Source organism: Platichthys flesus, chromosome 12 (genome assembly GCF_949316205.1).
Source record: "Platichthys flesus chromosome 12, fPlaFle2.1, whole genome shotgun sequence".
NCBI lineage: Eukaryota > Metazoa > Chordata > Actinopteri > Pleuronectiformes > Pleuronectidae > Platichthys > Platichthys flesus.
Window position 1 is genome coordinate 3,522,340 of NC_084956.1, and position 27,510 is coordinate 3,549,849.

The 27,510-nt window shown below is 41.3% G+C and overlaps 3 protein-coding genes across 8 annotated transcripts in view; 2 read left to right on the top strand and 1 right to left on the bottom strand.

The window, feature by feature from the left end:
* Positions 1 to 392: 392 nt before the first annotated feature.
* On the top strand, positions 393 to 2,719 carry si:ch1073-126c3.2 (uncharacterized protein LOC555816 homolog). The gene is made up of 6 exons (XM_062401747.1): positions 393 to 551; positions 897 to 985; positions 1,094 to 1,208; positions 1,964 to 2,076; positions 2,207 to 2,321; positions 2,513 to 2,719. Exons 1-6 carry the CDS (start codon positions 509 to 511, stop codon positions 2,680 to 2,682), a joined length of 645 nt encoding a protein of 214 aa, XP_062257731.1. The 5' UTR covers positions 393 to 508; the 3' UTR covers positions 2,683 to 2,719.
* A 1,864-nt stretch (positions 2,720 to 4,583) lies between these two features.
* Positions 4,584 to 14,446, bottom strand: ccdc172 (coiled-coil domain containing 172). Its single transcript, XM_062401746.1, has 8 exons — positions 14,306 to 14,446; positions 13,868 to 13,953; positions 12,516 to 12,632; positions 11,704 to 11,869; positions 10,610 to 10,711; positions 9,747 to 9,849; positions 4,959 to 5,046; positions 4,584 to 4,725 (listed from the first exon to the last, which is right to left on the bottom strand). Exons 1-8 carry the CDS (start codon positions 14,382 to 14,384, stop codon positions 4,690 to 4,692), a joined length of 777 nt encoding a protein of 258 aa, XP_062257730.1. The 5' UTR covers positions 14,385 to 14,446; the 3' UTR covers positions 4,584 to 4,689.
* Positions 9,218 to 27,510, top strand: part of gfra1a (gdnf family receptor alpha 1a) — an 80,620-nt gene continuing 62,327 nt past the window's right edge. Inside the window, exons 1-6 of one of the 6 annotated variants that reach the window (XM_062401745.1) lie at positions 9,218 to 9,328; positions 9,646 to 9,847; positions 16,533 to 16,584; positions 16,743 to 17,826; positions 18,264 to 18,557; positions 19,598 to 19,678. In XM_062401745.1, coding sequence (XP_062257729.1) covers positions 17,772 to 17,826; positions 18,264 to 18,557; positions 19,598 to 19,678 — 430 coding nt within the window. In that variant the 5' untranslated portion in view covers positions 9,218 to 9,328; positions 9,646 to 9,847; positions 16,533 to 16,584; positions 16,743 to 17,771. Of the gene's footprint in view, positions 9,329 to 9,645; positions 9,848 to 15,694; positions 17,827 to 18,263; positions 18,558 to 19,597; positions 19,679 to 27,510 lie in introns of those variants that run through there. The other 5 variants (XM_062401741.1, XM_062401742.1, XM_062401743.1 and 2 more) reach the window with 5 other exon arrangements.

Sequence of the window (27,510 nt, forward strand, 5' to 3'; positions counted from 1 at the left end):
TTTACACAGTCATACTTCGTGGGACAACTTGCTGACTGACACTGAGTCACCCATTGTGTATGATGTTGTGTAGGTGATTGTGTCTGTGTGTGTGTCTGTGTGTTCATAACAACATTTGGCACCACAGTGGGCTCACAGCTAAGATGTAGTAGTGCCAAGCTGTATGAAGAAGAACAGTGCACAGACAAATTGGAGCAGTTCAACGTGTGTTACCAGCTCCCCCATCAGCACAGAGCCAGGATAGACACAAATACACAACATTTGTTTTATCAAGACAAACCTGAATACTGGTAATTTGTACTTAATGATTCTGATGTGTGCAGAGACAAAGTTCACGTTTCACAAGAGGCCAGTTGCTGGAAATGTTGTCAAAACATTGGTAAATACAGAGCGGGAAATTAACCAATCCTGTGAACTTTGCCCCTGTGCCTGAGTGAATAAATCTGCTGCCACCGATTTCTGCTTGAGTTCTGTCACCATCACAGAAAAAAAATCACATCCAGTGATCATGGCACCGACAGGAACTTTGATTTGGATTTTCTCTCTAGCAGGTAATCCCACGTTTCTATGTGTTAGTGAGAATATCTCCAAAGTACGACTTTTTGTCTTCTTGTGGCTAAAACTAAAAATATGTGTGTGTGTGTGTGTGTGCGCGCTCAAGGTATTACTCATGTTATGAGGACCTGCACCCGTATTTTGTCACATTAAGGGGACAAAATGCAAGTCCCCATGTTGTGGATCATTACATTTTAAGGTGAAGACATGTTTGAGGGTTCAAATTAAGATTAGGCAAGTAGTAACTATGGTTCAGGTCATAACAAGTCTCCAGGAAACCAATGAAGGTGGATGTGACGTCCTCTGAAGTCATGGAGAAACATCTGTGTCTGTGTTTGCAGCCGTGTGCGTTTCTGAACCTTCAGATGACACCTTCAAGAACTGCACCTCCCAAGCTCCGCTCTTTGAGCGTCTATCGGCTGATGTGAAGGTAAACTATAAATGATGCAGTCGTTTAACAGTCGTTAAAATCAGCATAGGATATACTTGCTCTATTGTCAACACTAAAACAAGTGTGCCGTCTGTTACTGACCAACAGGAGGCAGCAGAGAGCGTTGGGAACCTGCCTTCTGGATGGAGTTCTCAGCAGTCAGCTGCACTCATTGAGTCTATGAGGCATCTGACGGATTTACTGCACAAACACCAGCTGAAAGGTCAGAGGTTTGTGTGTGTGTGTTTGTGAGGACACGTTGTGAGGTCAACAATCCTTTTAAAAGTTGTGCTAGTGTGCATTTAATTTTTCACGTTTGTGAAAGTAGTGAGTCTTACACTGAAGTAACTGAACTCTGCAGAGAACGCTCTCCTCAAAGAAACTAAAATAAAAATGTGCTGCAGCTTCTACAGCTGGCTTACATATTGATTGCCGAAGTGGATGTTTGTGGACATCTGAACTCACCTGAATGAAAGAGGGTCATTGCTTAATATAGGATACAGAATATAGGATCCATTAAAATGTAATAACTTTAAAACACACGTGGTGTGCACATCTGGGGCCCGTGCAGAATTACAAACATGGCCTGAAAGAGCAGAGCGATTCACAGAACACAGGTGAGAGGAATAAGTTTGACAAATTGTCTCGAATGCTGCTCATTTCATTTTTAGAGAATTTATTAAGCTTCCCTCAGGAAGGCGCTCTAGAACTGCTTTAGATCCTAGATACAATAACTTCATAACCATTAATCCCACTTGAACCAGGCCTGTTATTCTTGTCTGTACTTTAATATTGTATTTATGTTATTTATTGTGATGCACTTTTTAAACCAACCCGTGAAGCTTAATTTCCACATGAGACAGAAATAAAGTTAAATATGAACATGTTGCCTGTGCAGGTATTTCCAGATTTCATCACAATGACACCTAACAAGTGAAATGTGTAATGACAACATGAAGTTTGTTCACTGATGTGTAGACTGTCAACTTGCTGAGCCAAAGGAATGTCCTGAAGCCCAGGTCCCTGAGAACGGAGGATTGGTTTGTGTCACTGTAGAAAACACGCGCTACTGCAAACCTTTGTGCAACCACGTGAGTCACGCATGCAATATTACATATCTACTGAATTCATACAAGTATCTATAACACACGTCATTTGTATGATAGTTCCTGCACAAGCAGGGAAAAGGATGAGTGATATAACCTGACTCTTCTATCACAGGGTTATGATTTTGGTTTCCTGAGGAGAAGTCGTTTGTTTGATTCATGCGGTCCTCAGACAAGATTCAGATGGGACACCCAGTATGTCGGAGGAAACAGACTGGCTGTGTGCAATGGTGAGACTGTGACAGTTCCTTTTAAATCACTATCTGTCGATTTCTGAAGTCAAAGCAGTAATTGTTTTACGCATCCAATCTACAAAGATCCAGCTTCCTCCTTCAGGTTATATTTTATTCCTGTTTAAGGTTTAAACTGTTTGATGTTGAGTTGAGAGGGTGAACTTGACGTACTTTCCCTTCTTCTGTAGCGGCAATGATTCCAATTTCAGGAAACCAGACGGCGTATTTTCCAAAAGATCAGGACTGCCTGACAACCAAGAGCCAACTGCAGGACAGCTTGATCCAGAGTGCTGTCGCTGAGCTGAAGGCCAAAAAAATAGAGGGAGATCTGCACGGCGCCTGTCTTGTCTGTGGATAACCATGATGTGGAAAACCAATAAAAGAAATCAAATTGAGTGAGTGAGTGTTCAATTTCCATCGAGCGGAAATAAAGCTTTGGAAGTACTTCGCAAATCTGTGTGAAGTTAAATTGAGGTTTCACATTGTGGACATTGTAGGTCCACTTAGAAATGCATCTTACAAACAAACAGAAGAACAGGGATGAAAACACAAGCTAGTATGTGGACTTGATTAAAATTACATGATAGAAAAACAGAAAAAGCAGCAAATCCTCAAATAATTGAAAAACCTGAAACCAGGAAATTTATGAAATGGTTCATTTTCCTTCTTTGTCCTTCTTTGACTAAAAAAGTCAGGTTAAGGCTGGCACTGCAGAACAATGATGCTGCTTCAGAGCAGAGTCCGGTTTTAACAGACAGACGAGGTCACTTGAATAAACTCGATTTCCCTGCACAAATACTCTGCATCTACATTTTATAAATGCAGAAGAAGTGTCTGACTGCTGCCTCCTCTGCTCTGGGTCTGACTTCATTTCACTAACAGCCACTCACCATTATGTGAGCGACTATTAGTAAAATGATCCTGATGGCAAGACGTGGATGAGTGAGGCAGTTGAAATGAGGTTAACCACCACGCCCTGTCTGCTCTCTCAGCTTTTTCCAACACATCCAGACGTCGCTCGCTGAGGTCAAGGTTAAAAAGTCACCACGAGAACGCAGGTTCTCATTAGGCAGACGTTGACATTCCACTCATTGCATTAGGAATCACTCCAATCAGAGAGAAGCCGACCCGCAGCACGACCCTCTCGTTTAGACGAATCATCAATTACTGACATAGCTCAGTGGACTGAGGGATTAATGGCGATACACTGTGATGTCTCATGTCTCCCATTAGGTGGCAGCTGATTATCTTCTCTTATCATAATGGTTCTTTTTGCTAAAATAAGGGATTATCATCATCTTTTATTCACTCTTTTCCTTTACTTTCTACTTTATTATATTATTGTACTTCTCTTCATGTTCTTCTTTGTATTGCACAGCCCATTGGGCCACACTGAGTTGTGTTAATGTGCTTGATAAATAAACCCGACTTGACAGGATTTAATCCTAATATTAATCTACTACTTAAAAATACATTTAACAGATTGCCTGTAGAGTTTTCATGTGACCAATGTGTCCTTTTAATATTTATTGTCTTTTCTATCCTTGTCCATCAAACATGTCTTTTTTTCCTCATCAACGCTATTAACTGTAAAATAACAATATTATAATAGTGTGTAATTAGCAATCTTTGGTTTTGTACACCTCATACACAGGGTTAACACATGTGCGTTTCTGAGTCCACAAGATTCTGGCAATATATTTAGTTTTTGCCGTAACAGTAAATATTTGAATCAGTACTTATATTCTATTGCGTTTTTTTAAATTGAAAAAATGTAATTCAGAGTCATTGTTTCAATTGAAATCTAAAATATTAAAGGAAACGTATATTTGCTTATCTATGTTTACACACTGCTGTTTCAGAGCCTGTTTTATTGTATTGTTAGTGTTTGGACAGCAGAGGGCAGCATATATTTACAATTTGAAAGTTCCCTTTATATCAAACCCCTTATGACAGACACACAAACATTATCTGTGAGTGTGTTTATGATTAACTATTGTGCAAAAAATATGATATTTCACATTTCATTTTTCGAGAGAGTAACATATTTGTCAAAGTATTTTGGGATTGAAAGTAAACAAGAAGAGGAGAAATGATTTTAGTGAAATGTTGTTTTAGTTTATCTGGTAGCAGCGAACATAACTTTAAAGATTAACATGTCAGAATGAAACTCACTGCTGAAACTTCTAAAAACTTAAATTGAAAAGCGAACAAACCTCACAAAGACTAAACTATACCTGTAATCCAGCGGGTTTAGTTAAGAATGTCGCTGTTTGCTCCTTCCTGTCCTCTTTCTTATATTTGTTCGCTCTTTCAACCAAAGACACAATGAGTGAACGGGTGTTAACCTTCCTGCTTCATCGCTCTAACGCTGCTCAGTTCTCTGGCTGCTCTCCAGCTTCTGCAAATAATGAGAAGAGAAACCGAGTGAGAGACGACAAAGAAACACTTCAGACTGAGGTTTGGACATGAATGAGTTCTGAACTTTCGTTACCTAAGGAAAACTTACAAAAAAGAAAAACAACTTAGTGCTCCACCTGAGCTGCTTTTGTCTGACTAATCCTGGACAGAAAAGACTGCGTCCTGTCTGAACTAAACTTGAAGTAAAGACATTTGCATCACACAGACACTTACGGTCTGAAGGATCTGGATTTCTGAGCCGAGCGTCTCACGCAGAAGCTCCAGTTCTCCTTTTTTATGCATCTCCAGCTCCTGCCTCAGTCTGGTGAACAAATGAAACCAGCTTCAATTACTGAAGCTGTGGACGGAGAAAACGTATCAAAGGATTTCAGCTACCTCAGTCTAAACAAAAATAAAGGAAGCTAAAGCGTCTTGTTAGTATTCCTGCTTAAGACACAGACTGCCCCTGCATGCAAAGGTCGTCTCAAGATCCAACTCACACAATCAGAACTTGGTATTTATTTTAATAGATTTCCCCCTAAAGTCTGGTTGGAAATAGTTTGATGTAATTTAAGGCGTATTCAGAGTGATGTGTTATGAGACTACATGAAACAAAAATACACTAGGTTATACAAAAACAACTTCATCCTCGGAAATAGTCTGGGTAACTTAAATATGTGAGAATTTAACGGATGATGACATGAATGTTCTGACAGTTGAGTTAATATCAAGAGTAGAAGCCAAAATTTGGCGAGGACAAGAGTTGGTGGATCATGTTAAACACGTCAAGTCTACAAATCTATACTAGACCATCACCATTGGCTTGAACCAAATTCATTGAGTGTGCAAACTCACCTGGAACAAATAAACCTGATTCTGATTGTAATTAACATGCAGCAGTGACTCTGTAATCATCTCTCCTCAAGGAAACCTAATGATAATGCATTTTCAATGGACTGGATTATATATTTAATGTGTGTTTCAATACAATGCCATAAAAAACAACACAAAAAAGAAAATACGAGACTGCTGTTCCTCAGTTTGCTCTTATGGCAGCAGAGTAAACATTTCACACTATAATTTCATAAACATACATGAAATGGTGTTACTCTTCTCAGTTTCCCTCTTGAAAAACCATCGGTCTTGGGTCCATGCTACTTGATGCCTCGTCTGTTATTTAACTATTATGACAGGTGTGTGTGTGTGTGTGTGTGTGTGTGTGTGTGTGTGTGTGTGCGTGTGGGTGGGACCTATACTGAGCCACATATGAAAATCTAAGACATGCCACCTCTGTCTCTTTTATTGAAAGTTAATGAAAGAGTATAGCATCCATACTTAAAGTATATTTTTTTTAAGTTCTGAAAACAAACAGCAGTGTTTTAAACTTTACATCTCACTGTGGAACTTCCTGATGAGGTGAGTTTAGTCACAGAAGAAAGAGTCTTGTAGCTGTAGAGATGCTCATTTGTTAGTTTGGATATTGTTGGTCTCCTGTCGGGTTATGTTGAGCAGTGAAAAGGTTATTTCTAACGAAATACAAATCCTGAGTTAAAACTAAAAACTGCAATGAACAATGCAAAATGAACTGAAACTGAACTTGGACTAGTTCCAGAAAGAGGCAGCTTCTGATCTGGGGCCACACCAACATGTGATGGGTTCTTCCCTGATGTTTTTTAAATAATTCTGCCACAAACAGACAAGCAAACAAACACTGAAGAAAACATAACCTCCTCGGTGGAGGTGACAGAACAAAAACTTGTCAATTCCTCAAAATAAAACAAAAACGACTTATGTACTTAAAATAAAAAATGGAGATAGAAAAACTACATACAAGTTAAGACTAATGAAACATAAACTATAACCACTCTGGTCTCTGTGGGTTTTATTATACTATACTAAATATATAGCAGTGATATATCAATGAAAATAATGCTACACATCAAAAAGATACAACTCCTCAAATCATCAATCCATCCCGAGCACATAGACTGAATATGTGAAAGTATCTCTCTATTGTGTGGAAGTGAATGATCCGCTGCAGTGACCGCCCCCGCCCCCCCGTTCTGCACACTGAACACTTTTTAAATGACTGAAGCACTCATTCAAATTGACGTGCATTCAATTTCCAGCGATCAATAAGCGGGGAGTTAAAATATGTGTTTTAAAGAGACACTACAGAGGCTGTAGACAGGATTGATGGTTTCAGCTCAGAATGGATGATCATAAGAATGAGTGAGAGAGTGAAGGGGGGGGGGGGGTGCGGCTCTCTCATTCCAAAGCCACATCCTCAGCACTTCCTGAGACTAATAAGCCCTGAGTAATGAAAGACCTGGTATGTTTAATGAGGCCGACGGATGAACAGGACATGCTACCCACATGCATGATTTAAGGAACGACAGGGAGACGGAGGAGGGACTCGTAGAAAGGCACAGCAGGGAGAGGGGGGGTGAAGGAAAGAGAATAATAAATGAATAAATATGAGGAAAAGCATTCCGCTGAATGTCAAAGCAGTGATTGACTATTTCGTTTCTCCACACAACAGCAGATATATGAAGAGAATGGTCTTTAATGAAAAACTGGGAAATACGATTCAAAACCAGTGAGAATAAATAACTATTTTTTATTTAAAAACTGATTTGCGTTATCGCAGAGATGGGTCTGGCAGTTTGTTAATCACTTCACAGCCATAGTATTGTAGAAAAGATATTATCCAAAGTGGTGGCATCAGCAATAACAATGACCCTTCCTTCCTGGAACACTATTGATCTCCAGTCTTCAATTAAATAAAGGAAGTCTCTTTGTGGGGAAACAATGTGGGTCAGCGTTCACCTACCACACGCATTCCGATAGAGCTGAGCCTCAATTAATATTCTACATTAGTTAATATTCTGCTGGGATGAGCGGACATGTGTCTCAAATGTCTCTACAACTGCTGTTGTTCACTATCTGTGCTTCAATCTGAGGAGATGAGGAACAAAAGAGCATTCGTAAATACAGGTTTTACCAAGTTAAATAGATAAAAAAGAGAATTGTACTCAAACACACATTTATTCTCCCACTCAGTGTCAAAAGGTGCCATTTTAAAAATGCTTAAAGTTGCTGCTGGTGATAAACTGGTAAGATGCTGAATTACAGCGTCTGACTCAGTGACAGACGGATGATTGACGCGTCTCATAACCTTTTCGGAAGAAAAGATGCTGGAAGCTGCAGTTTGTTTTTTACCGATCCTGAAAAATCGTTATAAACCAGAAGACAAACCTTACTTGTGCAGATGATTCAGTACGGGGCACCGGGGTGTCGCTGACAGCTCGATGAGGATGAATATGATGTGAATGATATTAGAGTGCGTCTCTGGCTGCAATTTTCTGTCCGAACCCATCTGAGCCAGAGAACAACGTAAAAGACTATTGGTTTGAGCCTGAGCACAATGTGTTCCCCAGATTAGAAGGCAAAACTCAAATAGAAAATCTAACCAATGTGGATGAACCCGACGGAAAAACAAGGGCAACATCCCCCATGTCAGGACTATTTTTTGGAATAATAGTGTTTATCCTACCAAAGGAACATCATAGACTTAGAGAACAGGTGACAAGAAGCACAGACATCTGAAAACAGACTGGGTAAAAAACAACATCATTAGGTCCAAGCAAAAAAACTAATTACAAAGGTCAGTATTTACATATAGAGGGGGAGAGCGAGATCCAATCACAATTGGTCACCAGAGACACATTACCACTGGATTTTACAGAGTAGACCAACTAAGCTCTTGCTAGTCAGCAATCACTGACATGATGATTCAAAACAACCGCAGCACAAAGTGTCAACAGCATCTTGGAAAGATACTAACAGACCTCACCTCACAAAGCTTAGCCCAATGTAACTGAGCCGATATGACCGTTGGAGCTTAAAAGGCCCTGATCAATTCAAAAATGTAGTGAATGTACATGTGGTTCTGTTTATTCTGCATCAACTCCCTGTTCCCATGTGCAGTTGGCTTATAGAGTCCATGATGACTCTCTAAACATACTGCTGCATGTGGATGTCCATCTTGTCAGTAATAACTAACATGGAAAGATGATATTATATGAACCATCCAAACCCTCTCTCAGACGATAAACATAAATATTCAAAAGAAGTCTAATCTTGAAAGAGAAAACAAAGGGATTCTTCATCAGAATGAACATCGTCACACCCTGAGAAGAAAGGCAGCTCTACCTGATAAGGCTCAATATTTAAAACCAGTTTACATAATAATAGATTTCCAAAATTAATAACAATAATTTAGATTCCCCCCCCAGTTGAAATGTGATGTATGATTCCACTCAAATCAAACTCAATTTATTTGTTGAGAAGTCGCTGGATAAGCAACTCCCCTCCCCTCGCTCATTCCCCCTGCATCCATCACATTAGCCTCTCTTTTTATACTTGTTGACTGAATGAAATACACTGCACATCAAAGCCTTAATAAAGCCAAATGGTCTTAATGCTCTGTTATTTACACTTCCAGAATTGGACTCCAGCCACAACGACACGGAGGGAGAAACACAGACGGAATTAACTGGTCTATTCAGCACTTCTCACAGAATGAATCACTTCCACCCTCTGTGAGTAACACCTTTTATCTAAGTATGCAGGACGGTGGTTTGTATTGTGTTGTTAACGCTGTGTGTGTTTCCTCTGATGAGAGGACAGTTGTGCTGTCACACACCGGGCCTGACAGCCTTCACAACACACACAGAGCACTCACCTAATTCAGCATCACAGCGGCTCAGCAAAAGACTGTTTAAAATATCAGGAAGCTCAAAGGAAACATCTGCGAAACAACGTGTTTTATGAGCTGCTTAACAGCTTATTGCTGTGTTTACCTTTTATTTTTTCCACTTCTCTCCTCTGAGTTTTATTTGCCTTTGTTTTCCTGCAGCATTCACTGCTTTTATGTCTCATACGGATCATAAAAGACACTGCAGGTGAACCAGTTACTGTGTGTGTGTCCTCAGCCTGCAGACAGATGATGGTACTCACCTCAGACAGGTGCTGTCGGTGAGAGGTTTCTGACTGACAATCAGGCTGTCTGCTCTCAGAGAATCTGTCGTTGCTTCAGCCAAACTCAGCTGCTGATCCAGGTCTGTAGTGAAGAAGAATAAATAACACAGCGACTTTTTTTTTAAGACATTTGCTCAGGCGTCTGAGACCATAGACTGAAAATAAAGTGGTAGGCTTTGTGAGCTACACTGTAGACGGCAAAGTATTGAACAAAGGTTTGCCGACTTTGAACAAAGCTGCTGGTTTACTCTTCGATGGCGACAAATCTGCTGCCTCACCCGTTAGCTTTCCACCAGCGAGCAGAGGAGGTAACTGATGAGTGGAGCAGCATCAGTGGGATGTGTCGTGTCAAATAAGTAAAAAATATCAGCTCTTAAACACAACTAAACATATATTTGTCCTGGGTAGCTACATATTAAATGTGTGTGTACTAAAAGTCCCTTTAACACACACACACAGAATTTCTTCACATCCCTGATCTCCCTTCCAACCTAACCACCGAGCCAGAAGCCAACATACTTTATGATCAACATCTGGGCTCAAGATTCACCGGCCTTGGCAGCACGTATGAATTTTCAAATTCTAGCTGGCTTGGCAGCAGATACATTTATAGATGACTGTTTTTCCCCCACCGAGCTCTGATTTCCATAGACATCAAAGGCAGGGCACCACTAACAAGATGGAAGTGGAAGTGATGGTTTTTCATAGGCGGTGTGAGAAAGTACTTGAAACATCAAAAGAAGCTTGTGAAGTGTGTTGTCACTTTGCGGTATAAAAACAACATTTGTACCGTCACATGCTCTTTCAGAACCACTTTATCTGACGCACAATAAACTGTTCACCTTTCCGGTTACTATCCAGGCCCTGTAGTTCGAGCTGGAGCGCTCGCTTCTCCTCCTGCAAAGCGATCAGGTGACTGTTCCCACTGCTCATCAGTTGCATCTCTGATTGTAGATAGAGAAAAGACAGATTCATATCAAACTCACGCTGCTAAGAAAACTTATCTTCTGCAAAGGTGCAATGTGAGCATGTTTGAAATTCACTTTAACTGTACACACAATCAGATAACTGTATTCCCTTGAGCCCAGACACAAAGAGTAACATGGAGACGGTCTTTGTCTCTGCAGATAGGAGCTATGGCCTTAGACGAGTGGAACTAATGAAAAGAGTTCCAACGAAATCAAAGTGTAGTTTGCTTGGCCGTAAAAATACAATATACTGGCAGAGAAGTTTCCCTACATGGAATCACTACATATTTGTTGGTTAAACTTCATGATTAAAAGGGAAAATTAAGTCTTAAAGTTCAAACTGTGTGTAGGAAACTCAAACTTGCCTTCTCTTTCTGCACACAGAGAAATCCATCTAATAAAGTTTACAATGATGCATTTAACAGAATCCTGCTGCACTGACATGTGAGAGTATGTATACTGGCAAAGATACATCAACCACAAATCTTACACTCGGCTCAATAAACTATTTCGCTTCCTGCCAGACTTATGTTATATATTTGTTTTAGCCTCCATTGAGACCATATGGTCAGTTTTTCACTCATGGAGGAATTTTGAGATTTTTTCAAAATGATAAACTATTTTCTTTCCAAAACTTTTCAGCTTCTTTTAGTCTGATCCATACAGTATAAACGTTCAATTATATTCAGTGATGAGTTCTGATATCAATTTTACCTTCACTCTCGACCATTACCTATATTTTCAGATTATATTCTTCCTGAAATCATATTGACTTATTATCCACTGTATCGGTGTCAATGATCGTGATCATGACAATAATTCATCTGTGTGTGTATGTATTCAGCTACTTGTACTCAATAATATTCCGAGACTCAAATTATAATTTTGTAATGCGCAGGCAGGGCCACATCTGAATTATACAACATGTGTCTCCAGTGACAGCAGTACAATAAAGTGTGTTTTATGACCTTTGTATAATGATTCCACGTCCCCCTCCAGGTTCAGGATCTCAGTGTGTGTTTGGCTCTTGAACACTGTTTCTCTGTTCCCTGGAAGACTGAAGTCACTGTTGAACCTTGAGATCTCTTGAAGAAAGCTTTCCTCTTCTTCTTTAGACTCCTTCTTTATTTTGGCCTGGTATGAAAAGAAGGATAAGGGAAATACTCCCAACAATAACACAAACACAGATGTTTGCTGATGCTACAGCAAACTTGTACTACTGCTACTATTAGTGTAATATATATATATGTATTGTAAATGTAAATCACTGAGTTTCTGTCCCACCCCACAGTAATCACTGTAAGTCGGGCAAACTTAAGGTTTATTGGGGCATAACATTTGTAAGTGCATCCCTGAAGAATAAAGAAGCATGCTCTCTAATAGGGCTTTGTTACAACAGTAGCATGTATCTGGGTTTAAGTCCTTTTAACGAGGATGGCACCTCCAAAAACTTTGAAAATGTATACATTCCCTGGTTTCAGGTTTATCTATCACTTTAAATATAAAGTATTTAGATTGTGTACTGTTAGAATTAAAAGAGTCTGATTAATCAAACTTATCTGACAAATCCACTCTAGCATTATTACATTCTTGTTCACATTGTTTTAATTTTATGGACATTATAAAGTAGATCAGATTTATAAATTATAATAAATAAACAGTCTAATACAGTAAATCCAGCACCTATATGACAAGCTATGAAAAATAATCACCAGGTATCTATATTACACATTAACCACACGCATATGCGATGTAAATATCAATTCAGGCTACAACTGACTAGACGTTCCATTAGATGACTCTTCTGGCAAAGCAGCTCCTCAATTTGCTTCGATATCTGGTCTTCACATTTCTTCATCAGCTCGTATTGCAGCCGCATCACAGACAACTGCTGATCCTGGAGCATAAATGCATGAGAGGGAAATGAAGAGGTGCAGTCTGACAGTCAGATGTACAGGGACGGAGACAGATTACCATTACTTTACATATGAGATATGTGTTACTGATCAGAGAGGAGGAGAAACAAGAAGAATGTTCTAGGACGGGCAGCCAGCACGATGATTATGTACTGTATAATGTTCAAGGTAGGCATGTTGGTGACCCCTTCTGAGAATCTATATGTGAACAAAAATGACCTGTGCCTTTGAATACTTGTAAAAACATATACTTTTGCAGAGTGACTATATACATCGTTCCCTTTGAAACTTTGTGTGTTTAGTTCCTGTTTCTCTTGGTCTCCTCGTCCTGTGTGATTACACGGTACATCCTGAGGAAAGGAAAATTGCTAAATTATATAGGAAGGTAAATTCAATTCAGCGTTGCCTCAGGCATGACTTTCAGCGGTTGTCAGTCTATGACATGAGCTGTCAAGGAGACTGTGATTTTTTGTTTCTTATACAGTAGCCAAGGAGCCCTGCACGTTTACAGCCGAGTGCAATCAGGTTACGATTTTTCTAAACACTGTAATTATCTTCAGACAGCTCTTATAAACTGTAAGACATTACACCAGGAGAGCTGTAAACACTGCATGCTGAAAAAAGACCCTGCATTTCTGAATGATGTAAACGGTTTGTGTATTGGAAGGTCCACGTGCGGAGAGGCAGATGATACTCAGACAGACGTGGTGTTGTGTTCAGCAACATTTCCTTATCGGACTCATTTGCTCTTTTGATCGTATCTCCACTTTAACAAGTACAGGAACAAGTAAGCAATATTTCTGCGAGGTCAACAAGCCGGTCCTTGACATCAAACCTCACACGTCCTAAAAGGTTTCACTAATGCTATCCGGTGGAAATTAGCCATTGATTTTAGACTGGCAGTTTGCTGCCGATTCCTGTGCACAGTTGATGAAACGAATGCTAGAGATTAAGTGTTTTAAATCATAAAGCAGATCAGCTCATCAATATGCCAATATGCACTTCTTTACCTCATGAATCAATCCCACTAAAACAATATGCCACCTCAAGGTAAAGAGAGGACATCTTTATATTTGACATAGTTAGTGATACAAATGTAAAGTGTATATTTAAAGAAAACCATAAATATGTATCAGTTGTATAAAAGCGATTATTATCAGACTTTCGTTATCATTCAAACATTAGCAATACATAAAGGAGACAAATGTAGACCCACCTTTTCATCCAGTTCTTTCTTGGACTTTTCAATCTTTTCAGAGGTGCCCTTGATTTTCTCACTACATCTGATGATGGCAACTTTCACTGCAATAAAGAATAAACCGATTAGTTACGCACAGGATTGACTATAAGGTTCAACTCCTTACATACAAAGCTATTTTATCATGTTTATCACTTTATTTTGTTTATATGCATTTTATTTTTATTTTATTTCAACATGTAAAGTTAATCTTTTTATTATTAGCTAATGAAGCTGTAGACTGCAAAACATTAAACAACCTGTCACAAATCAGTGTGTAGAGTGAATTTGGTTGATTAAAAGCAGAAGAAAATCAAATTGTAAACTAAAATTGCTCAAAAAGAGTAATTCGTTTTTGCTAACCTGGCTAGCCTCACTTAGCTAACAGCTAATGCTACACGAGGAAGGAGGACTTACCTTCTTTAAACTTCTGTGTCTGCTCAGTCAGCTGTTGTTCAGTCACCAGTATTTGGTGGAAGAGCGTGTCCAGACTCATCTTGAATCCACAGCTGGTTGAATAACTAAACTAGATTCAAATTAATATATAAACTCCCGGAGTGACGTTAGCTGGAGGCTAGTTAGCCCCCTGAACTTCAGCTACGCAGGAAACAAGCTAGCCTTTCGGCTTTTTTTTTTAAGAATGGCGGCTGCGTAGTTTCTCATAAACTGAAAATGTTTTTTTTTTATAAATGTTTAAAAATTAAAACATAACCTCAACGCAGCCGTTAGCTACAATTAGGACCCAGATGTAGCTAACACCGACTAGCACCTGTTGAGCCTCTCCTCAGTTAGCTAGCGTTAGCTTCAACTCTGTCAGGTGTGTTCGAGGCTCTCAATCAGTCGCAGAAGTCTTCCGCGCCAGAACACTAGGCGGAGTAATGCTTTTTGTCGAAGACGACCTTAGAGACGCCTTCTTTCTTCTTCGTCGATTGTTTATTTACACAAATCCGCCAGTCAGTGACAGGTTATACAAGTGATCATACTATCGGATATCTTCTGCCAAGTGCTCTTCTATTTGGTCCATATTCGTTCTTCTAAATCTTCCGTGATTTCTGCCGGTATTATGGGGCATGAAACCGGAAATGCAGCTCCAGAAGGGATGTATAGCAGACCAATCACAGCTCGCGCTTACGGGCCCGTGAAAACGCAGAAGCATGTTTCAGGCTTAGCCGTTATTAGCTGCGTTATTAGCAGCGGCTAGGTTTGTTTTTAGGATGCCTTTAGCTAGCTACAGTTAGCGCCAATCATGTATCTATGTTTAGCACCACTGCTAGCACATATTCGGTTCGTGAGGCTCCCTATTAATTAGGGTTAGCACCTGTGATTATGCAATGCTAACTTTAGTTACTCAATATTAGCTTCAATAATGTCCACATGGTTAAAGCCATTGCTGGTGCTGGTTCATCTTGTTTTAAAACAGTTATTAACTAGCCAGTGTTAACCTTGTGTAGGTGCTTCTAGTTAGTATAATGTCCAGGACTGAATAGTCTCACTTAAGCTAGCTTAGCACCATTGCTACCACTGGTCAGGCTCTCTTTAATTACCCTGTCTGTGTAGTTGACATCTGATGGGAGGTATTTTGTAATTCTATGACAGTGTTGGTCTTAATTCCACTGAATGCACAATGCAAATTATTACAAAAGTCTAATTTTTCAATAAGCATTTGCCTCTTTGAGTTCCCATCTAGTTAATAATTCACAGCACCATTAGAGTACACTTTGATTAATCAGCCCGGACTCATGGTGTTGAACTTTAATCAAGTGCTGAGTCGGCACAACTCGGCTGTCTCACTTCTCCACTGTCTGTCACACGATCCCGGCCTTTGACCAATGTTCTCTTTTCACCAGTGGGACAGGATGAGAAAGAAACGCTCCTGATCCGGTGCCATGAAGCACATTACGCCGTGGGACGCTAAATGACCCGAGGAGTACATCATTCTGACATTCATTTTCCAAAATTAATATCACATATTGATTGTGGCTTTTCATAAATCACCACATTGAGCCTTCCCCTGACTGGCATGGTTCCCTTCGGAGACTTGAGAACAGCAACGTCATCAAACTGTGAGCAGACAATTAGCCCAGATAGGAGCCTGTCGTTCATCAGTGCCCATTTTCTGTCTCTTCTCCAGCTACAGTATATTCTCTAGGCATGGATATAATTCTATTTAGCTAAACTAAAAGTCATTCTGAAAAGTGACTGCACCTTTCCGGATGCTTCCTGTTCAACAGGGGTTATTTACTGTAGTTCAAATGAGCCATCTCTCTGTAAGTGTGCACACGTGTTAGGGTTGATTTATTGTGCCGGACGCCTGCATCCTTGATTGATTCAGTCCAGTCTGTAATGCAGAGAGAGGTTCATTGACATTATCAGGTTCCACATATTTAGCCAAGTGGATTAGCCTTCGAATGGCCCACGTAGACAATCAATGAGCCACAGGAAGAGTTACAAGCTGCAGGATGCTTCATCTCTATTATTATTACAAGCATGTTCTGTTTGTCTGATTTTTCGCCATTTTACTACATATTGATCCAACAAATGTGTTAAGAATACGATGCTCATATTTCCACTTGAGAAATGTGTGTGTTATATGGCACCACATCATTATTCCTAACAGTGACCTTTACCCCTAAACCTCCGACAGATGGCGACACACGCACAGGGAGGCAGCTTTACCTCAGTGCAGCGCTGCTCAGGTTGGCAAGTATCACATCAGCATATTGTGCAGAGACTTTATTTTATATCACAACCCCCTGGTGTGTGTCAGCATCTCATACCTCACAGCTTTAAGTCCCCTCGCTGTTGACAGCTACTGTTGCATAACTATACTTTCTCCTCTCTCTGACTATTATAGCAAACAGGGAGGAGCCCCACACAGGGCTGAGACATCCTGAGCACAGCGTGAGGCTGAAACACGTCCATTCATTTTGTCACTCAAGTGGCACTCACTTTAGAATTTGCATTGTAAGCTCCTCTACGGGTTTAGCTCTTTGCTATATTAATCATGTCATAAAAATGCACAGGGGTCCTGCTCTTTGCCCTCTGCCTGTCAGCGCACTTACACTGAAATGTAAAACCAGCTTGTGCAGACTCGATGACTTCCAAACGTTTTAAATGCGACCACACATGGCCTCTGGGGTTATGTAGCACTGCCTGTGTCTATATGAACTGCATAAGTGATTATGTTCTTTTATATACTTTAGGCAGAACGTGAGCTGGGAAGTAAACATAATTAAAAAAATAGCATATAACCCAATCAAAGATTTGTAGTTAGTTTGCAACCTTCCAAAATAATCCCTTTTTGTGACTTAATTGAACTTTTGCGCTAATTGTTAAATTTAGGTGTTGTCATTGCAGCATTGGAGTGAGTTCCCTGTGATTTATGTTTTGCTAATTCATGATAAGATGACTGCACTCCAGAGCGAGGGGGGGAAGCTGGCACTCTCCTCCTGCTGAATGCGCCAGACAGCAGTGGGGCTCCAGTTGGCTGAGTGCGCTCAGACGCACAGACGCAAGCATCCATCCCACTGGCTGGAGTTGGAGGACGCTCGCCCGCTTCGCCTCCACCGCTGCGCTGATCCCTTGGTTTCTGTCTCCCGGCGGCGACAACACGGGGAGGAGAGAAATAAAGAAGCTCGTTTCCATCTTTGAACATCTAGACTTTACTGAGAGTGAGAGAACACTGCCGAATCGGGACCGGACACTTTTCTGGAAGCGGATTATCTCTCGCAGGAGGCGAAGCTGGATGTGTTGTGCACAGCGGAGCGCACGCTGCTACGTCTTTCAATGGATTTCCAAACGGTGGAAGTACCCTGGGAATTAAACTACTGTTAAGTTGCTTTTAGGTCGCACATTTTGTTCTTTGCAAGGGTTTGTGTTTCACATGGAGACGAAGACGATGATCCTCGCAGGGTTGTACGTCCTCCTGCCTCTTTTGGGTAAGTTTTACCTCAGTATTTACCACCGACTTCTGTGGGTTTGACACGAATTAATCCCGTAGATTTATATTAATGTTTCTTTAGTGCTGTTTGTGAGCTGGAGCTGATCATATATGTAAGTCCTGCAGAGGCAGCGGCTGCTCAGTGTAACGTGTTGAGGCTCCTAGAGTCCAAACTGCTCCAAAATGAGTCTGCATGACAGAACTCATTCAGTAAAATCAGATTTGAATTAGTGTTGACCTGCTGTGTATCCTCTGTTTAGATCTGTGACAATGCATGGTAGACGTGTTTTTCATGTGTTTACAGAAAAAGCTCAATTATATCACAGCTTGCAAAGTGCTCAAGAAAGCAAATACGCGTCAATGAGGGAATATGATTTCACTCAGCATCGTTATTATAGTTATTAATAATGGGCTTGACTCCTCCTGTGTGTACAGATGTGTTGTCTTACGCCGAGGAGAACGTGCGCAGGCTGGACTGTGTGAGAGCCAGCGAGCAGTGTCTGAAGGAGCCGGGCTGCAGCTCCAAGTACCGCACGATGAGGCAGTGCGTGGCCGGCGGGAGAGAGAGCAACTTCAGCATGGTGGCCGGCCTGGAGGCCAAGGACGAGTGCCGGAGCGTCATAGACGCGCTCAAGCAGAGCCCCCTGTACAATTGCCGGTGTAAAAGGGGCATGAAGAAGGAGAAGAACTGTCTGCGCATTTACTGGGGGATCTATCAGACATTACAAGGTGGGTGTTTAGTGTGTGTTGTGGGACTTATAGTTCTCAGCCCTTGAGCAGACTCGTGTTTTTTATTGCGTAATGTCCTCAAGTGCTCATGTTTGTTATATTTACCAGTATATCAGCTTTTGTTTGTGGGTAATGCTCGACAAAATCCCGATTTTGCTTCTGCGTACTACAGCTATAGTTTATTAAAAAAATGTACGTTCCCTGAATTCGTTGTCTAATCTAAAGGGTGAGATGATGAGTTGCGCCTGCTCCTCCCACTGCTCTATGGAGGGGTCAGCATCAGTCCACCACCCTCTCCCCTCCAGCTCTGTTGCCCTCCCCTACCCTGCCTATACCTCAAACACAAAAACACAACAAATAAAACCCTAGCACACACAGCTCTGTATCTATTGCCAGTCCAATGCCATCCAGCACAATCACTCAACTCTCCTTTAAATTTGGCCCCTGACTGGGTTCACACAGCAAATGGTCCTGCAGAGCCTGGGCCCACGTTTTGACCTCTTAAATCACGTCCCTTGAAGGTAATGGAGCGTGAAGCTCCTCAGCGCTGGCACTGCCATCTTAAAGTGTTGATCATGGCAGGAAGAGGGGGGGGGGGGGGGGGGGGCTTTTAGTCCCTAAACTGCATCCAACTCGTTGCCAGCGAGGCGACTTCCAGTTGCGCAACGCAGCTGACCAACCTGCCTAATCAAGCGTGTGGCTGTGTGCCAGCGTTGATATTGACTGGCCCAAATAACCCTGTCACATGCAGGCCAATGTGTGTGTGTGTGTGTGTGGGGGGGGGGTGATAAACAAACAGGAGAGGGTTAATCTGTCTGTCTTTGAGGAGAGGGTCTATCTATCTATCTATCTATATATATATATACATCTATCTATCTATTTATCTATCTATCTATCTATCTATCTATCTATCTATCTATCTATCTATCTATCTATCTATCTATCTATCTATCTATCTATCTATCCATGTACAGAATCTGTCTGTATGCCTGTCTGTCTTACAGATAGCGATTGATAACGATTGTTTATCTTCCTCACAGGCAATGACTTCTTGGAGGATTCTCCATACGAACCTGTGAACAGTCGTCTCTCGGACATTTTTCGCCTGGCTCCCATCCTAGGTAAGGACAAAAACTAAATCTTCCTCTGTGGAGGCTTTACCTCCATTTCCTTCTTTTTGTGTTTCTCCTTGTTTCATTGGATGCCCGTCTCACTTGAGAGGTGGTTAAAGCTCCAAGCTGTGCATGCTCTCACTGAAGGTTATCCCTGTGTCAAGTATTTATCTCCCCTCATCCTCTCCGCTACCTGTCTTTCTCTCCCCTCATACTCGCCCCAGATATACTGCATGCTGGCTGGACCCGACCTTGCATGGGGAGCTATAGTTCTACGTCTCATCGAGCATATGAGGAAGAAGCCGCGACTCTCTGTTGTTTCTGGTTGTTTTTGGGGCTGTTGTCTCGGACAGCTTCCTCCTGTGGCTGCTTGAATCCACTTGTTGAAAAGAGTGAGTGAGTGAGTGAGCAGCTCTGTGAGTGATGTGTGGGAGAGCATGACAGTCATTCTACTGTTCAGAGCTGTGCTTGAAGTGGGAGATGCTGGGTCGTGCCTCTAGATGGCGATGTTATTCCCTTCTTCACAGCCACGCAGGTACTCTGTGGTCCTGTGGTTGAGACTGTTGTGGGTGTTTGAGCGCCTGCCCTGTGAATGTGTCGCTGCTTAGATTGTCACTGTTACACTGCAGGTGATGAGAGTCGTGTCAAATCAAGCAGACAAATTCTGCCGCCACATCCTCAAAGAACAAGGCAGATATTTTGATAGATAGTTTTTTGGTAGAGAGGCACCTTTTACCTTCTGTTACCACCGTCATATTCTGTCTCTAAACCAATCCTTCTCCCACAATGTGTGTGGTAAGATACAAAAATGAACCCCATCTACAACTGGGTATCGACTTAACGACCAATTTGATTCTAAAGAAACTGTTTGAAATGCCAGCTTCTTTGCTAAAGCCTATTTCCCCTCCTCCTCCTCTTATTCAAAATATTTAACATGTTACAGTTTTCATGACTGCTTCTTAATTTGCAAACTAGTCTCAGGAAGGACACTCTCAGGCCCATAAGTGTGGGGACAGACAGATTTATAGTGTCATTCTTACCGCCACTCCTCATTCGATGTCCAAACGCATACTTATGTTGATTGATGGCTCAATGTACATACAATACATCTCTTTGTAAGCACCAGCGATAAGTAGTCAGTAAAGAACAGTTACAGAGACTGAGGTGTCCATTTTTTATTCTTCAAATTGTACTTAATCTGTTGATTATGTTTTGCGTGCTTATATATATCTCAGAGTGAAGTCTTTAGAAAGTTCTGGTTTGACCAGCAGTGCGAACCCCAGAAATAGGAAATATGCACATTTAAGAAGTTGGAATCAAATATCAGTTGTCTGAAAGATTCAAATGACTAATCAAGTTTTTTTACATTGTTCATTTTATATTGATAAATTCAGTGATTCACAACTTTTTTCCTTAAAATGTGACTCACTTTCAAAATAATCTTCAGAAGATCTGAAATGAGTTCAATCTTAACTTTTATATTCTAAGATTTTTATCTGATGAAGAGATAAAAGAGTTTATATTTGAAAACGACAAATCGCTATTTATGTATACATATTTTTACATAACTCTTATATAACTTACAGATTTATTTTTAGACTTTGATGAAAGATAAAATATGAGATAACAAGATTTAGCACAAATCTGTTGATGACAGTTTAATCCTTGGGGGATAGTCTGAGGTTCTTTTTAGATCACGTCTGCAGCGTGTGGTCAAGCCCCCTTTTTATTTCAGGAGGCTCTGTGAACATCTGTGATGCTTGTTTAAGTGAGGCTGTACGACACACTGATCCAGGCTATAGGAACAATACCCACACTCTGCGGTCCTGTAATTCCATAGTCGACCCCGTGTCTCTGACCGAAGCCACTAATCTCTACTGACACTCTTACATACAGTCCACAGATGCTCATACGCACACACACACAGACACACACACACACACACACACACACACACACACACACACACACACACACACACACACACACACACACACATACTGCAGTGTCCTGGACACCTGTTCCCAATGACAGGCCCATATGTGTCAGTCTGATTTTATTATAGAGACATGCAGGGTGTTTTCCTGTATGTGAAAGTGAAGTGGACCTATGCATTATCAATACATACAGAAAATCATTAAATGATACTTGAAGGTTCTGTTACATAAAAAAATACCTTGTTAATAATGAAGTCAGCTTCCTGTTGTCATTCGTATGTAGGCGTAAGCAAATTAATCATATACCATTGAGAGTAATCCCCAAAGTTTAAATGGATCTCCCACTTGGTCACTTTTACCACTACACCATCTTATTCCTCTCCATGTCATCATCTTCATTATGAGTCACTCTAAATCTGTGGAAATGTACAATACACATGTCTTAAGGAATGTTATTACATTTTTATTAAGACAAATTTAATATAACCTCCTGGCTTGTATGTGCACACAACATGCAGCAGCTCCACTGGTTTAATTTAGCTAATTATTTTCGGATCTTTGCCGGGGGCAGAGTGCTTCTACCTCTGGGGCAGAGTCCAGTGAGTCACTGTGAGCATCTCGCTCCTCTGCACTGAAAAATGAGCAACTACTGTTGCAGCAGAGAAGAAGTCTGCAGTGGTTAACTCCTTACTGGTGCCTTCTGAGACATGAAATAAAATAAAAGTGTGACAAAAATGTCTTATTTGAACATGAAAATATTGAGAAATAGTGGAATTGTAACACACTTAAGAGTTTGAGATTTAAAAAGCAGTAAAACCAGACTGAGTGGCATCCGGCATCTGTACTCACTGATTCACAGGGTCCAGCTATCTTGAAGGAAAAGAGGGATTGGAACATCTCTAGTTTTTATTAATTATTTGATTCTATAAAAATCGAGTGGACGTGGTGATTAACGTCTGTGACTGACTTGCGATTAAGCACATGAATCGGTACAACCTCGATACTGCAGAGAGGTGTTGACTATGGTTGTTGTGCTGTGTAAGTCGATGACACATAGGAGCCTCTTCTACTCTCCATGTACACAACTCACACACACAACCAGGAGAAACGTTCTCCTGTGGTCGTGGATGTCATGTTTTCACAGCTGAGCATCATTAATGGTTTTATCAGAGACTCTATTTTCCTCTTTTTAAACTTGTGATTAGTTCTTGCGATGAAGTGATGACAGCTTCAAACTAGGAACCTGTGAACATGAACTGCACACAAGAAATAACTACTTTCAGCTGTAGTGGCAGTGATAAAGACTCCGTGTGTGAGGATACCTCCATGTACACCTGTGTTTTCTGTTCTTAATTCCTTTTCCATTGCTAATTTAAGCTGTTGATTACTTCCACTAATTCCTAGCCCAACAAATTACTCCTCTCTGTGCTTGTGCTGCATTTGTTTCACATTCACTGCAATAACATTGGTACATTTGGAGTCAACCCTCCTGTGAACTCGGAGAGATGTGAGCTCTGTAAGATGCTATCTTTGTGAATCAGAAACCCCAAAAATCACGTCAAGCAGAACAAAACTATCATTTGGTATCGCACCGCATGATTTCCTCTCAGCTCAGAGGAAGGAGCGGGTGGAGTTTAGATGAAATGGCCGCCTTTCTGCCCATGTTTATGAGTCTGTGATCCATGCAGGAGGGAGCAATACAGAAACGGGGAGCATTATTCTGAGATTCAAGCCGACTTAGAATTACTGCCACACCATTTGTCCCCGGCCGCTGGAAAACCAAAGCTGTGGAAATGGATGAATACACATCCTGGTTTGTTTCACATTCTATTCTCTCTTCAAGGTACCTTTTGCCTTTTTTCAAAACATTTTCCTCGAATCCGTTTTGTAGTCCTCTTCCCTCTTTTCCTTGTTATTTTGATACTTTGAATATCTAAAATATATTCCCTCCTCAGCTCTCCTGATCATCTCGGCCTCTTATTTGTTATTCCTCTGGTCGTGCACAAAGCACAACTCAGTTATTCTTGACATTTCTACATCTGAGGAATGAAGGTTTTTGGGCATATGGCCGCAAAGATTACGGTGCATGATTGTCCTGTTTGCAGATAAGACAGTGTGAGCCAACAATCATTTAGCACAAGTGTGATTAGATGGGAGAGAAACGTAAGGCGCGACAAAAGTGACAGGGACCATGATCGACAGGCTGGGCCGCAGCCAGAAAGGTCTCAATGTAAATACAGCAGCTGTGGTGAAGTGACGGGGGGGTAGTGGGTGAAAATGAATGAGAACATCACAGTTTCCAGGGAGGTGCGACCTTTAAATAAAGATGAGTTTACACAACTATGGTTTACACACCGGCCTGTGGTCTGACCTTTTAAAGTAGTAAACAGTCGTGATAATGTAGTGTTGAGGTTGGCAGCACTTATCTTAAACTACACTTTGTACTCTAGAACTTTATGGTAAACGGCATCTGGAATTTTAAAATGTTTCCAAACCCGTTATGCTTTGTTTTTCTTTGTTCTTGCAAGTCAAGGGCATAAGGAAGTGAAAGTTCAATTCAACTTAATTGAGACCAAAGTTTGTGCAGGGTTTTGCTGCTATTTATTTCCAGCCTGAGCATGTTTAAACTTTTATATATGTTTATTTTTAAGAAACCGTGTCCTCTGGCTTGTAATGAATGTTTATCCTCATAGTGTATCAATGTCTGTTTGGCTGAAACTCTCTCCTTAATCTATGTCCTCCTCCCAGTTGGCTGGTATCTGTATATCACCCACTCACCACTCATAAGCCCCAATACGCCAAAGCTCAATATGGTCCATGTGTCAAGCCTTCAGACACATCTCGTCCTCCTCCCTTCCTCCCTCCCTTCCTCCCTCCTCGCCGCTCTATAGCGAACTCGACCTTGAAGCACAGTTGCTGCAGTGAGTGCATGTAGACGTGTGTGTTGTGAGTGTGAAAACATCTGTAAGTGCCTGGCCTGGCCTGTCAAAGCCAAAAGCAGTGTTTCAAAGCCCCCTGTGCTGACATGCAGGGCTGAGAGGTTGTCAGCACCTCTCAACCACTGGCTGCAGACGAAGTCATTCTAATTACGAGCTGCCACTGCTTAGAGATAAGAGTGTCCGCTGCTATCTCCTTCCCTTCTTGTGTTTGCGTGCAACTGTGTGTGTGTGTGTGAGATAGAGTCAGGGAGGGAATGCAGAGGAGTTACAGAGGTAGAACCATCATTTATCCGAGCTGTATCTTACGGAGAGAGCGAGAGAGAGAGAGTTGCCTGTTTATTTTCGTAACTTTGTTTTTCTGACTTTATTCATCCAGAGTCGGTTGACTGAGCGCACTCGCTCCCTCTCCTCTGTGCCTCACACTTATTCACTCAAATGTGTTTGTTGCTGGGAGTCGCTCTGGATATAAACCATCCCACGCTGTTTGCCACCAAGCAGATTTAGTGTTTACCTTACAGATGGAGTTTGTGAAAGAGTGGGTGATTCTCAGTGACTCAGGGACGACGTGTCTCCACTTCTGAACGAAAGTGAAGCCATAATGTCTTCAGCATTTTACAGAGTGATGCATGATCCGTGCAGATCCTGACAACAGATCAGGCTTTGGCCGGACAGGCCATCAAAACTCTAAGACAATTGAAACCGACAAAGGCCTACTGCTCAGCTGATGGTTTCCACCGATAGATGTTTTAGTTGTGTCAGAAAAGAGCAGCAAGTATTGAAGGGCTGAGTTAATACCAAACAGTTTGAGACTGATGTTCGAGACATGTTTTAAAAGCAAAGCCAAGAACTCAAAATCTTAATCTCAAGGAAGAAATGTTTTGGTCAGGAAAAGAATTCCTTCTAATGGCAAACCACACTATTTTCCTGTTTTCTTGCCATATTTACAATAGGTTTATTGTTTCTCTCATAACACTGGTAGAAATGCATTGATTCCATAGTGATATTGGTCGATACTCAAACAATTCTAACCAAAGTTATTAAAGAAGTTATTATCGATATCTGTTAATATTGGGCCGATCTTTGCTGTCAGTGTAAATGTAATTGATAGTTGTGTTTTTCTGTGTGCATGCACTATATCATGAGTCAGCAGACCCCCCTCCCCCCCCCCCCCACCAACATAATTCTGTGAATAGATTTATTAAATACAGAAAAAGTGGAGTCACGGCTAAAATGAGTTTTGTGCTCTTCTGGGAACGTGCAGAGCAGCTGATGAGGTTGTGAGTTTTCCTGGTTTTGTTTTTGGCATCACAATCATGATCACTTCTGACCTCACCGGCGTACTTATAAACCCTTCAGCATCATTTCCCTGAAACCGGCAGCTCCATCTTCATAAGTTAAATGACTCAGTTGCCTGGAGCTAATATCATTCAAGCTGCATCATTTACAGAGATGGTTTTCTCTTCCTGCATGCCGATCAGACACAAGAGCTGCAGCTCCACGTCTACTCCGACTCGTAGCATCTTTCATTTTGAATTTGAAAGACTTTTGCAGACAGTTTTATCAAGGGTACTTTCCTCTTGCCTACACTTGGTGACTTGCATATTCATTGCTTACTTGTTTTTCTTCCCTTCAGCAACAACACAACATACTTCAGAATTAACTTAGTTTGAGAACAATCACAATACTTTGACTTTCACATTCAACACACATTCTCGGAGAAACCCTTCTGGCAAAGTATACATGGTAGAAGTACATGAAACCTTTGGACATGTGCCACCAAGGTTTGGCATGTTAGTTGTCTGTACAAACCTATGAAGCTGCAATTGTCTTGATCAGTTGCCTATGGCTCACATTTACTCTATATGTATATAAACATGACCCAAATCCTATTTTCATGATACACGTGTGTTTTCTCACATCTAGCTTGTTTAAAAGATACGATTGCGTCTTGAGTTCTCAGTCCATCCAACACACAGATGGCCTACACTTTACACTGTGCCTGAACTCATCGTGTGTGGACACACCGAAGCAGCTGCTCAGACTGTGTCTCCTCCACAGACTGTGTCTCCTCCACAGACGAGGTGTGTAGTCTGTCAGTTGCTCCATCTGTTGGTGACAACACATTTGGCAGAAAGGAATCTCTGGACGGCGACTGCCACAAATCTTTGGCACAGACATTCCCTAACTACAGGAAGTTGGCTGTGACGACTTCAGGGATTATTCCTCCAGTGCAAGCAAACATGTTTTTTTAATTTGAGATAATGGTCCCATAGAATGCTACCAAGGGTGAAGCTTAACATCACGTGGTACCAGCGGGTCATGTTACCACGCTGAAGTACAGCTGATGTGATTCAGGTCTGAGGAAAACCCAGTCAGAGTTGATATCAGTACCTTATGCTTCTGCCCACTCTGGCCAGTTTGAGAGAGAAGCTGGTATTTCCAAATTTATTCTCTACACTCAGCTACTTCACCTTGTCTTTAATTATAAGGAGGTTTAAGTAATTCTGGTTCTCAGACATTTCTTTATAGATGACATTGGTCTTGATTTTCAGCTATGGTCTTAAAATGGTTTAACTTTAACAGAAACACAGATTTTTGCCCTTTAAGCTCTTCTAGTCATCACGTTTCTGATACACATTCTAATTCTGTGTCTATGCATCCATCCTTTGTCCGAGGCCTCATTGTCCCTTGCTCGTAACGCTCCACTAGACCTCGCCGTCCCATCTCCGGCACAGGAGTTGGTTTTCTTAAAGACTCCCAAGTCCACTGCTGAAATTAGTGTCCCAGTGCCTTGTCTCACATGAAGCCTGATCAATACGGTGCCGTGTTAGATTGGAAACTTGAGGCTGTGTCTACAAGAATCTATTGATTTCCTTCCTTTTCCCCTGTTCCCTCCTCGTTTTCTGCCGAAGCTCTTCCGCTCAGGCCAGGATCAAAAGATTTTACCCTTCAGCAAGGTTTGAGG